General features: G+C 41.3%; 1 protein-coding gene across 4 annotated transcripts in view; it reads left to right on the top strand.

The window, feature by feature from the left end:
- UST (uronyl 2-sulfotransferase) overlaps window positions 1-13567 on the top strand; it is a 284724-nt gene that overhangs the window by 224701 nt on the left and 46456 nt on the right. For 3 of the 4 annotated variants that reach the window (XM_073219734.1, XM_073219731.1, XM_073219732.1), the window contains exons 6-7: window positions 1422-1519; window positions 3486-3643. In XM_073219734.1, coding sequence (XP_073075835.1) covers window positions 1422-1519; window positions 3486-3643 — 256 coding nt within the window. Of the gene's footprint in view, window positions 1-1421; window positions 1520-3485; window positions 3644-8921; window positions 10084-13567 lie in introns of those variants that run through there. The other variant, XM_073219733.1, reaches the window with a different exon arrangement.

Genomic DNA, 13567 nt, shown 5'->3' on the forward strand with positions numbered 1-13567 from the left:
TCAGTACATTAGGTGTACTTAAATGCACTTTGACGTACAATATTTTCAAAACTTAAGATGGGTTTATCAGGATGGAACCCCCTTGTAAGTTGAGGAAGATCTGAATATACATCTCTCTGTATCAAATGCTTAGAAAGGTATTTTGGGTCTAACGTCATGCATTTTTAGTGGTTTTCATACACAATGAGGTGCTCTTAGTCACCCTTCACTTAGTGCATGGCTGGATGGCTACTGTAGTATACTCTGCTTCTAGTATATTCCTCTCTGTATAGTGTGTACCTCTGCTTCCCACAGTAGACTCCCGTGCTTAGCTAGAGTGTGTTTGTTGCTAAATTTGTTAGTTCCAGTTGAATATGTCCTTGTAATTGTATAATTCATGTAATTGGGATATAAACCAAAGAAGTATGAAGGGAAAAGAAAAGTTGTAAAAAAAATTTTTTAAGATATATTTTTGTGATTCCCAATTTGAACTAATCACCTACCCCAGTCATATCAGATACAGTGGCTTCAGCTGCCTTATAAACACCATCAACTATGTGACCATGTTTGCAAGTACCATTCCTTCTTTTTCTGCTTTGTCAGTATTGTCTCTGGAAAAACATCCCATAGCTATTCAGTTTGTTTATACATTGAGTTTTCTTTTCTCCTTAGAAATATTTAAGTACCAGGCATGTCTTATCTGGGGTATCCAGTGTCATCTGCCTTGATAGAAGTTGACTGTTAGGCCCCACCAAGCCAGTGTAAGCCCTTGTGATGTGAACAGAAACACAATGTACAACCTCATAGAAGAGAAATAGAAAATCTGGAAATTACAATTGTGGCCTTTGAAAGTGGGAAAATGTCTGTACACAAACATCCTGTCACTTTCAAATCCAATATAACATTAGTAATGCTTTTACAGCCCCTCCAAAGTCTACAGATCCTTTAAATGACCACTGTAGGTACTTACAATTATTTGTAGGATGTGTGGATACACAGGGAAACACATTTCTACAGGGTTGCTCATACAAGGATCTCTGATTAATTCAGAATTATTAAGGATTATGTCACATTGAATCCATTCAACAGTGCCAGCTGTATACCAGTTGACTGGCAACTTCTGGGGCTCAACAAATCGCACTGGGTAGAAGTTCTCTCAAGGTGCCTGTGACCCAGCTAAAGACTTCAGGCCACTGGGAAATGCAGAAATGCAGTTTCCTCAGCAGAATAGGCCCTCTCAGAAATGCCCTAACCATATGTGGCCAGTGGAACAGAATGGTGTGAGGCAAAAAGGGAGTCTACTCATGAAATCCATGAATTCTCTGCATCTCCTCAAGGCTTGCCCATGTGATTTAAGCACTAATTATACTTACCACTCTGCAGCATTTGACAAAGCACCACAGAGACGGCAAGACATCTGACTGCCGTGTTTTCTCTTCTAGGATATCAATGAGTGTATTCTTGAAAACTATCCTGAGTGTTCCAACCCCAGATTATTTTACATCATCCCGTATTTCTGTGGACAGCATCCCAGATGCAGGTAAAGACTACAACAGGCTCACAGCATGCTAATGTGGAGAGCAAAGGCAGAAAACCCACCAGCTAACACTGGCCGGTGTCTTTGGAATCTCTCGTCTCTCAACCTTCCGAAATTCAGTTAATGTTTGCGGTTAATCTTTAAGGTTCGCATTTGAGACTCTAGATGTCCTATAAGCAAAGAAATTAACAGATCAGACTCTGACAGAGGATGTGGGACCACCCCATAAAGCTTTGTAGCTGGAATACCAACCACTTTTTTTGTGTGTGTGCTTGACTCGTGGTTGTCCCTCCGCGGCCCCTGAGAGAGTGAAGCCTGGGCTTCTGCAACAACTGTGCTGGCCCGCACGGCATGTCCAGCTGGGTCTAAGGCCCTGGGCGCTCACACCCAAAATCCCATACTGTCTCTCTTACGAGACACAGTAGAAAAAGAGGAGAGTGCTTGCTCGTGCTTAACCCTCAGGCTTCCTTGGAAGCAAGACCTTATTAGAAAATGACTCGCTCTGATAGTAAGGCCCTGGAAGTGCGGTCTGCCCACCTCCTGCGCAGCGTCCCTGGGGTACTAGTCAGGAGCACCCCTACACACACACCTAATCACAGTCCCAGAGGTGGGCACAGGCATTTGAAACCACCCCTTCAGGGATCTGGTCTAGCTACAGTTGAAATCCATTGTATTAGACAAAGGTATAGCCTCGAGAAGAAATGGTAGTGATGAGGGATATTATCTTTGCTTGGAGAAAAATAAAGCCTGCTCCCAGAAGAGACATTTTTCCCCAAAGGGAACGTTGATCAGAGGGTCGGTTGTGTTCCTGAGAACGAGGGGAGACACGTGTTTCTAAATCCCATTCACTCCTTGAATGTTTTTGTTCGGGGCCAATTGCTGCTGAATGATTCCCGGTGTTGTTATGGCTGCTCTGCTGAGCTCACCACAACACAAGGCTTTGTTTACAGTCATTATTCTGCACCAAGAAGTATTGGGTTTGTGCTTCGTCATAAACGTCCTGGGTTCAAGAGCCCCCACCACCCTCACCCCCGTAACAAATGCCTCCTGGTTCACGGTGGTTACTGCTTCAGATACTGGGAAGATTCCGACCGGATAACTCACTTTCTGGCACAATGAAGATACTTGTTCCAAGAAACATGATTCTAACTCCTTCAAGTGTTTGTTGTTTTTTTTTTAATTATATACTTTCTACCCTCGGGAAGAGTATCATGGTGCCTTATCTCAGTTCACATATGATCATTTTCAAACCTCTTTCAAATGGTTATGTTGCTCCCCCTTGACAACAATTAGTTGAGCTAGGTGAAGCTTATTATTACCATTTTACAAAAGAGAACCCTGGCTTGCCCAAATTCCTCTGAATGGTAAATGCCAGCCAGGCCTGGAGCCCAGCAGCCGCTATGATCCCCATCAGAATTTCCCAGTCACATAACTGTTGTCGGCTCAGCAAGCTGCCTTACAAAGGAGATTAGGCTGTTTTCCTTCTGTAATTCAAAAAAAAAGATTTGTCTTTGAACTCTTTAAAAGACTAAGAGGATTACCCAACATGATCTGATACCTATTTTGATTTCTCCAGAAATACCATGTCAGTAAGTTTCATATTTCAAACTTATAACTTTGTAAGTGGGGTTTGGTCCTCCAATTAAAAAGCCATTCTAATCATCCCTTGATCCGTGTTTATTAGGACCTACCTGATGCCTGTATTCTTCTTCCAAATGAACATTCAGGCAGGCTGAGTGCAAGGCCTTGGGTGACGCCTTGCGCACAGGTAGACGTGGCTGCGCTGAGAGCCGTGGAGGACAAGGCCCGTCGGAAGGCCAGCTGGAGGTGGCCGCATGCAAGCTGGCCCTGCAGGAATGGGATGTGGACTGACGCAGGTGGTGGCGGGTGGACAGAGAGATTTTCAGCATGTTGTCACTGCATTTTGAAATGAATATTTGATTTTAAAATCATCTTTGTGTCCGTAAAGGGAGCCTGGTGAGTGGGCCCTTGAGCGAGCGAAGCTGAACGTGAATGAGAACTTCCTGCTCGTGGGGATTCTTGAGGAGCTGGAAGATGTGCTGCTTTTACTGGAAAGATTTTTACCTCATTACTTCAAGGGTGTGCTCAGCATCTACAAAGACCCAGGTAACTCAACTCCTCCCTGTTTCAAGGGTTACTCACTTTGCAAAGGGCCCAGGCAACAGAGGCGTGAAATTACCTCTTGTGTGCATGAAGGGAAGCTCCCCTGTCTGGCAAAGGAAGGTTAGAACCACAAGATTCACATGCCAAAATCTTGGGCTTCAAGTCCAGACTCAAACTGCCATGATTTAAAGGTTTGATGGTTCCCTTTGGGAAGTGTTGCTGACAAGCGTTGCCAGGGTGACCAGTGACCAGGCACATGCTGGTCAGAGCCCACGGATGGGAACACGGGTGTGTGAAGGAGCCTTCATGTGATGGAATATCTCTGTCCTGACTTTCATGTGACAAAAACACTCTGGCATACCAAACCCTGGCAGTAGAATAGGAGCAAACTGAAATGAGCAAACTGATTTTCTTCTAACAAATGTAGTGGTTTCCCAATAGAAGCAAGAAAGAGAATACAGCAGAGCGATTACAGAGTTTGCCCATAGGATCCCTGCAAATACAATTTCTTTCAGAAATCCATCACTTATTTTTCTCATTATTATTTTATCCTGAGAGACAAACAAGGTTGTTTGTTTCTTTCCTGTTCTCCTTATCCTACTGCTGCCACAATAAGCCTTTTGCCTACTTATTCACTAACCTATTGTCGTCTCATTTGGTCATCCTGAAACGGGAGCCAATGTTCTTCTTTGGAGAAATAAGGAGCAGATAAAAAGGTCCCTGCTGCTGCACATTCCACATTCCACTGCACCACACCTGCATCCTCAGCAGGTACCAGTGCCCAGGTAAACTGGTGTTTGCCTAGGGGAGCCCTGGATCACGTTACATAGGTGTCCCTGCCACCGCTGATGACTTGCAAGAGGAAGCTGGCTGGCTGGTGGATACTGCCTCAGTCCCCCAACTCTGTCATTCAGAGAGAAATCCTAGGTACTTACATGCAGAACAGAACTGAGAGCCCAACCGTGTGCACTGCAGCGGTGTCTCCTCAACAGGAAATGTGGTGTGAATTGCTAGAACCATAATAAGCCCTAGTCAGTTTTAAACTAGACCTTCCTTTCCCCATTCAACAACAGGCAGTTTAAGGAGTCATGCTGTGACCAATTTTTTAGCCCTACAAGACAACATTAACTGTGTTCTTTGTTCACGGAGGGGTCTTATCCTAAATTAGACTCCTTTGAAGAAAAGGTGTAGACTATTCACTGTTATTTCCACTCTTGGCCTTTATCGTGTGGTATTGCACACACGTGTGATTCTTCAGTAACTTCCACCATGTTCTCTGGCCTCTGGGGCATCTTCGTGAGAGATTCTTCTACAGTAATATTGAAGGTGAAACTCCACAGTTGCTCTGTCCAGAAGAGTTTCCATGCCCCTCGAGGCAGAAGATAGGGCATGAACATCTGCTCCTGGCCAGCTTCTCAATATATTTTAGCCTCTGCAGAGACTAGCACCTGTATTGTTTTCTTGTTGCCACAAACCAGCAAGCTGGTGTCAGATTGGCTCAAGGAAGAATAGCAGCAAATCACTGTAGTCATTTCACACCAGAAGCACCTTGACAGTGCCTTTTTTAGTACAGATTCACTGATTATGGTACACTAAAATCATTGCTCTTGCTTTTTATAAAAGATCTGTATAACTGAGTAGCCTAGAGACATTAAAATCTAAGACACAAAGGGATGTAGTGAAACTTAAATCTTTGTAGATTGACTGACCTGGAGCTGAGAGGAGCTGGATTAACATGCAAACACTTCACTGGCTGCTTTTCTCCGGTGCTTCTCTTGTTATTTAAAGAAATGCAGGTGTGTGCTGAGTTTTAGTTAATCCCCTTCCAGCAATGTGAAAAATATTTACAGCTGTCTCATTACTGAAGAAAAAGCACCATTAACTTTTTGAAGAGCTAGGAAAATAGTGAAGTCTGTTAGCCAATGGGTTGTCCCTTATTCTGGATTAGAATGTTGTTCACTAATTGTGTCCAATCAGTATTACTTGTTCCGATAATCTACCACTTTGGGAAGTTGACAACTTCCCTAAATAACAGCTTGACTGTTTGCCTCCACATTCTCCCACCTGCATTTATTTCTTTAGGAAGGTGTGCTGACAAGTAAATTTGTTTCCTACCAAAAATATTTGAGAAATTTAGTCTTTAGAAGTTTTTTTTTTTAAATAAAGCTTTCTTACATTAACATTTGCATTCTTTGGAGACCCCATTAGAATATCTCAGAAAAAGTTTAGGATATAAGTACTCAAGATGAAATAAAAATTAAGGCTTTAGCATGATTGGATAACCAAGAGAACAGGCTCAGGTATTTCTTCCCAACCGGTTGTGGTGGGGGGGTGGGGGGATGGGACACAACTGCTGGTACTGAGGCAAGTACCCTAGGGGAGCAGTCAGTAACTCCACCACCCTGGGTATGAGTTTGAATTAGGAAAACAAGCCACAAACAGACTTACTACTTAAGAGCAACCTCACTGGTTTAACCAATACAGTCTCATTTTTTAGTGATTAATCTCAATTTGCTCATTACTTACCTTTGAAAAATGAGCAACTGGAGCCAACCCAGAGAAGCAGAAAGACTAACTTATAAGCATCCACTGAAATGGGAAAGAAGGGGCAGAACTCACCTGTTTCTGAGCCATGAGCAGTAATGAATGCTTTTTTCCGCAGGGAATGTTACTGGAAATAGTATTGCAGGACACCTTCAGGGGCTGAAAGCTCTTAGAAGCTGACATGCTGTGAGCTCTCACTATTTTTCTTAGTCATAATCTCTTTAGGAGCTAAAATAGCAATAGTGTTAAAAGCCAAAATAAGTAAGCAAAAAATGTCAGAGCATATATAAGTATCTGTGATAGGAACGGTCCTTAGATGAACATTTCTCATGATAAATCCTGACTTGGCAAATAACAGAGCTGTTCTAGTTCAATAGCACCACCTAGTGTCCAAATCTCGAACTATATGATCAGTATTAACCCTTACCTTCCTCCTTTCCGAGGACTTGAAAGCTCAGGTATCCAGCCCTTTTCCCTGTATTTCAAATACTCTCCATTACTAGCATTACATGAGTATTCATTTTAAACTAGTTCCATTACAAATGTAAACATTGGAGCCATGGAAGGGAATTTACTAGACTTCAGAGGGCTGTCTTGAGAATCTGGACACCAATTATTACAAAAGGAAAATGCGTAATTCCAAATAAATGATTTGCATACTAACTGAGGATTTAAGCTCATTCACAAATTGGATACTTTGGTTCTTTTTATTTTTTACTTAAATATTTTTATAAATGATGGAGTACAAATTTAAATTTTGCATTGTCCATGCATAACTAGATCTCCCAGTAGAAGTGTAGTACTGTACTCTCTGAGTTCTTTTGCATTGCAGTATTCACATCTGAGGACATTTACATAAAAAATGATAGCATATATGTAAATGAGAAAATTTACTATAGTATGCTGCAGAAAATATTCAAGTTTTCATCCCTCTATCAATAAAAATATCAAACTGAGTTAAAACCAATACTAAGTGATTAAATCCTGGCCTATGTATCATAAAGCATGATCATTCTTTAAGGAAAGAACAGAGAGTTGGGAGTTAGAAGAGACTTCTAGTCCTCTTTCTGCTGTGGTTCTCTCTGTGACCCAGGGCAAATTCAGCTTTGAGTAGCTGAACTCCAAGGTCAACATTATTATGCTTCTAAAGTATCAAGCGTAATGTTTTAAAGCTGTTTGTTCTACTTTTTGGTGGTTAGCACAATTAGAGGGTGCTCTTTCTCCAACCCCCAAAAAAGCAGTCCTTAGACAGTCCTCATTGCCTTAGTAATTCCCAAGTGTAGTTATGGTGGCTATTGCCACCTAGAGGACACAGTAGAATCCTGGCTGGAGGGTGATGAGTTCAGGAGCAGTCCTATAGCTGGTGATGATGCTGATCAAGCCAGGGATTCCAACTCAGACTCTCTGGTCACAATGCCCATCCCTTTCACTCTATACCATATGCATTTCTGGGAGAAGACAGGCTATCAGGACGACCAGAACACAGACTGTGGAGCAAACGGTCTGGGTACCTGTAGCTGCTTTTCTGCTTACCGGCTAGATAGCCAGAGACAAGACAACCCCTCTAACCTTTGTTTCCCCATCTGTAAAAGATGCAGTGCCATCTACTTCACAAGATTGTTGCCTGCTTGAATCCATGTAAATCCATGGATTGGATCCAGAGCTTAATGTATGATGTGTGTCAATAACTAGCTTGCCAGCCACCTCATGGGAGAGAGACATGGCTTCTTGCTCTGTGAGAAACTACGGCTTCAGTAGAGCTTCTCTTTGTAACTTTTATACTAAAAAAGAAAGAGAGACAGATAAATAGGTAATGATAGACCTTGACTTATTTTATCAGTTACAGCTGACCTGAGACTATTAAATCATGTTCCTTTAGGAAATACTATTTCTGACTCAAGAGGAGGGGGACAATTATATTCTGGCCAATACCCTATTCCTGAAACAATCATAGGGAATGTTTACTGGAAATAGTACTCCAGTGACACTTTCAGGGGCCAGAAACACACATTATAAAAATTACTGAGGGTTTTTATGTTTAATTATCTGTTTTTATGCCTGAATTCTTACCAGAAATGTCAGGGAGTTAAGAGTTCAACTTTAAATGAAACCCACTATTGAGATGTGATTGGAGCCAATTACCATTAATTTGTGCTGCGTGTTGAATTTTTCTGTTATATATCATGTTGTCTAGTAGATATAGGATGAGTGTCCAAATATTCAGTGGACTTTAAGTAAGACCCTAGGATTTAGTTCTTGAAAAACCTTTAGTTTATTTTCCATATGAGAATTAGTACTTCTGAAAGCTGTTACTGTGTTAAATTTTGTCCAACAGGTGGCAGTGTTTCTCCATTTTCTCAAGGAATCCTGTCTCTTTTCCTAATAGTTTGCATCTGCAGACAGTTTACATAATGCTTGAACACATATAATTATGCCTAATTTGGGGCCTAACAGTGGGTTCCTGATTATCAAAAGGATTCCAAGTAAAACTGATTGCAACAGTCCAAACTGCTTTATTTATGAGGGCCAATGGGTTGGGCATGTGGATGGAGTTTTACCATCAAATAAATTCATGGAGGTTAAAAACTACATACTGTCAACTCTAGTTTTATAAAAATGACCCATCATTCTACAATGTCTAGATTAAAAAGGTGCACCTTTTAATTTCATTTTTATTTTCCATATCCTATTGTTTTTGTGCTACAACAAAATTCAAAAACATTCTGGAACCTCACAGAGATGGAACTGACAGGAAAAATTCAAACCATCCAACTATGGAGACCAATGAAGTTATTTCAGGAAGCCAATTATAAGTCATAAAACAGGACGACTCCACTTTGCTGTTGGTTCTTCTGGCATCAATATTCTCCATAAAGATTTCATAATATATATTGCAGTTGAAGGGAAGAGTTTTTCACCAGCCATGTCCTAGGCTCAGATTTTAATCATGTTGGCATTGCATTATATGTGTACATCCATTCATGTTCACACCACTAAATCCCTTATTGTACAGCAGTCATATCTGAGTGAATAGCCTTGTATCAGAAAACAATAACAGTTTCTAAGTAATAATAATTTGCATAACAGTTGCAGTTCATAAAGCACTTTGATATAGATAATCTACCTCATTTGGTTCTCACACAAATCCTCTGAAGTAGAGGAAAACAGTCTGTGTCTCATTTTCTAAACAAGGAAGCTGAGATTCAAAGAGATTCAAAGTTGAACAACTTGCCACAGTCCCAAGTCCTAAGTAACCACAGACATTCAAGCTTCTGTCCCCAGAAACCACCGTAAATACCATAAACCTGTGACCCTCTAAAAATTCTTCCCATTTAATCACTGATTCAGAGGTTAGTGGGTATTAAGCATTCATAGTATATATTGCAGTCGAAGGGAAGAGCTTAAAAATAAAATCTATAGATTATCTCTATTCAATATATAGTCTGTTCACTAAGGAATGTGAGTTAGAAAATCATCATGGATCACTAAGGTGTTATCTTAAACCAGTGTGCAGTAATCCACACAGAAGAAAATACTTCTGAAATGCATCCATTTGGCAGCACCTGATGCCTTTTTGGGGACCGGGGGCTGGGGAAGAGGAACAGTAGTGCTAGACCTTTAAAATTGTCTCTAAAAATTAAAACTGAAAGCATATAAGTCTTTCAACTATAGCTATTGAGTCAATAGCTAAAATTAACATATAATGAGAACACCCCTTTAAATTAACTCCTAAATTCTTAGGGTTTTTCAGTGAGCACTTTTCTGAGGGGACTGCAGACTGATAGCTTTAGTCAATTTACAGAAAAATCACTTTCCCACAAGGTTTCAGCCTCTAGACACGTTTAATTGATTTTATGGAAGCTTAAATTGCAGCATTTTATGTACTTTAATATTTATATATGTACATATGTATATACATACCTATATATGTAATACAAATTAAAAGTACATATACATATATATATACTTTTGACCTATTTCAACTATAATTGTTTGTTTTACTGGAAATAATAATCGCCTTGAATTTTATTATTTTTAAATGTATTTTTCACTTGCTCATGAATTTGCCTTGGGACCAGCATTCTTTCAGGCAGACATCTCCAGTTTTGTTTTTTAAGAAAAACAGGAAACTACAACTCAATTTACAGACATTATTTTTCTAGTAACAACTTTGCAAAATTATCTCTCTTCTGTGAAAACCAATATTTAAGATGCGGGTATAATGTGAACATGCCAGAAAAATTCAAGTAACACATGCAGTGGGGGTTTGTACGCGCAGTATGCCAGTGTCAGGGAAGGGCGGTAGAACGGTCTTGAAAACAGTGTCTAGCTTGAAAGCCCTCAGACAGGGCTGGGGAGCATTTCCTTGTGGAGACGTTTGTGCCAGGCCATGAAGGGTGTATATGCATTCACCAGGGGGACATGGAAGAAGGCATTTTAGGCAGGAAAAAAATAAAAATGACACGAGTGTAGGCTGGGAGGTGCAAAAGCACAGAAGTGCCCAGTGAGGGCAGCAAGAGGCCCCCTCAGCCCTTGCCTGCTGACCTCGCCACTAGGAGCTGGGTGCCTTAATTCGCCACAGCTCACGCAATCCGCTGCTAAGACATGCTTCCCAAGGCAGGAAAAGTATCAGCAGGCTCTGTGCTCTACGCGGTACAACCTGGAATGGAGTCATTCATGCCAATCTCAGACTCAGTGTCCAAGCCACAGTTGCCAGAGGGCCATGTGTCACTCCCCTAGCCCCACTCCAGTTTCCCTCCCCTCTGCCAAGCCTGACCACCACCCAAGGATCCTCCTCTCCTTCAGGATGGTCAGGGATCCTGCCTGATCCTTAAGTTCCTAGCGCTAGCATTCCTCCTTCCTTTTTTCCCTGTCTCTGTGCCTGAGACCCAGCCGCCATCAGCTCCTCTGGGCCCTGTGTGCCTTGCACAGTCCTGGGGGTCCCACCATACACCTCCAGACACCACCACTGCCCTGCCTCACCAACCTGACTCACCCCTTTGCCCACCATCGTCGGCTCCCTGTCTGTTATGAGTCACTCCCTGACCCAGGCCTGAGCTGGCCGTGTCCCCTGACGCTGCCTCTCATCTTCCTGGCCCCCCTCCTTGGGAGTCCTTGGCAGAGCAGATCGTCCAGCCCTGCCTCCCTCTCACATACCCTGAGAAGCTCATCTCCTTGGGTCCCAACCTCATCCTGTGGAGAACCCCAGATGCCCCCCACAGTGCAGCCAGGCATGGGGACATACAGTTTTCTCTGTTATGATTCATTTCCCCAACAAAAAGCTGGCTAATAATATCTTGGTCTGTGGTGGAGGTACCGGCATTCTTCTGTGTTTAGAGGTGAATATCTTCTACTTTAGAATTCGATCACTTCTACTTGGAGCAGTTTTTAGTTGAGCTTGACAGGAATATGCTTTGCATTGAGTAAGAGTATTACTAAGGGGTGGAATTAGTCACCACAAATTTCAACTTTTGGACTTTCCTGATACCTCCACAAAACTAAAATGCTTCTAAAGCCTGAGCAAAGAAAGTTAAAAAAGGACCTGACCCCAGGGGGTGATAGTTGGTCTTTGTAACACACCCTGTGATCTTCCTGCTCTTTCATGCCCAACTGTGAATGTCTGCCGCATGAATTAAGGTGGTGATGTGGAAAGAGGACTAGACAGAGCATTTCAGAGCTGTCTTTGTGCCCTTGGCTCATGGTTTTGCCTCTCTGACTTTCTTCATTTTAAATGCACCCCCAGCTGGGGTGGAGTGCAATCCTTACCCATTTTTGCATGACTCAACATTTTATAATGGAAGTTTCTATTTTTGTTCAACTAAATATTTTTCAAATAAAAATACCATTTCCTGATCTGTATTTTTTTAATGTCTCAGACATTTTTATCAACATACAATGTCCTAGCTTTTCAAATCTTGCACAGGATCTGGACCTGTGAAGGAATACAGTGAAGAACTACAAACATACCTGTGCACAGAACATGGCTGGGGTTTTTTTTTTTGGCCGTTCTTTGTGGGCTAAATTAAGCACATGCATTTCATTGTCCACAAGTCCATAGAGAAAGCCAGCATAATTCCCCACCGACGAGAATAGGAAAGTTTTACTTGTCGAGGGGAAGTTTCAGATACTGTGGAAAGTCTTACCTCCTCAGTGAGTACCATGTGCTCTTAGGGACTTCTGCTGTATGGTCACAGCCAGACACCACTGGAGTTCTTTTTCAAAACTTGTATCCCTAGAACTTTTACCTCCCTGTTTTTTAACCATATTTCATTTATTAAAGTAATGCATGTATAGAATTTAAAAAATCAAATAGTACAAAAAGATGTATAATGAAAAGCAGCAGTTTCCTATTCTAATCTTCCCATCACAAAGTCTGATTTTGCAGAGGCAAACACTTTGAGCACAGTTGGCTGTTTCTTCTGATAATCACCATGGTATTTGTAAATAGTATGCAGCATACTAGTAGGTTAAAGTAGGCTGCTACTAATAGTAGGCTGCTATCTCTTGATTTATTTATTTGAGACATTGTTCTTATTCTATCACCCTCACCTCTACTTCCTTTTCCCCCTCTCAATCCTCCTAATATGGTTGTATGCACATTTTAGATGCATAGTCATTAGATGTTTACATTACCATGACTGTATACATTTGATTGCTTCTGATCCAAGCAGTGGTACAATGTGATTTTGTTTCATTTCTTATACAACTTATTGTTTTTCCTGGAATTAATTATTGCCTTGGGTTTTTTTTAATTTGCTTAAATTTATTTGTAACTATCAGAATGTTCATATGTGCAATTAGATCTGTTGTATCAGTATTACCTTTGATTTTTTTAAAATGTTATTATGAGTTTCCCCCCTTCCTCCTCCTTCCCACACAGAGCTCTCTAACACCCCACTTCAATCTGAACTGATTACTCAGAAGCTGCCTGTACAGCTGTCATGCAATTCCCCTTTACCACATTTCTGTTTTGAATCCTGGGTCCCTTGGATCCCACAGATGTTATTTCTTGATTTAATAATTTATTTTACTCCAAGATATTCCCAAGTTGCTTCCTGATAAAAGGCTCATGGAAGGTAAATTCACTGGGTCACTGAATGTCTGAAAAGCTCAATATTCTCTCTCCTCTCTTGCCAGTTTGGCTGGGTTCTGGGTTTCTTCATACATACATTCCATTTCCCACTTCCTTTTATCTGGCTTTCTCAATGTTCCCCCTCCTCCCCACTCCTGGGGACTTCCCTTTATTTCTCTTATGAAATTTTACAATAATATGCCTCAGTGTGCTGAGTATTCAGTAATTATTTTGAAGCTTATAATTCATGTCTTTCATTTCTGAGGGTTTTTCTTGTCTTATTTCTTTCATGATTTTATTGCCACCATTTT

Source organism: Manis javanica, chromosome 13 (genome assembly GCF_040802235.1).
Source record: "Manis javanica isolate MJ-LG chromosome 13, MJ_LKY, whole genome shotgun sequence".
NCBI lineage: Eukaryota > Metazoa > Chordata > Mammalia > Pholidota > Manidae > Manis > Manis javanica.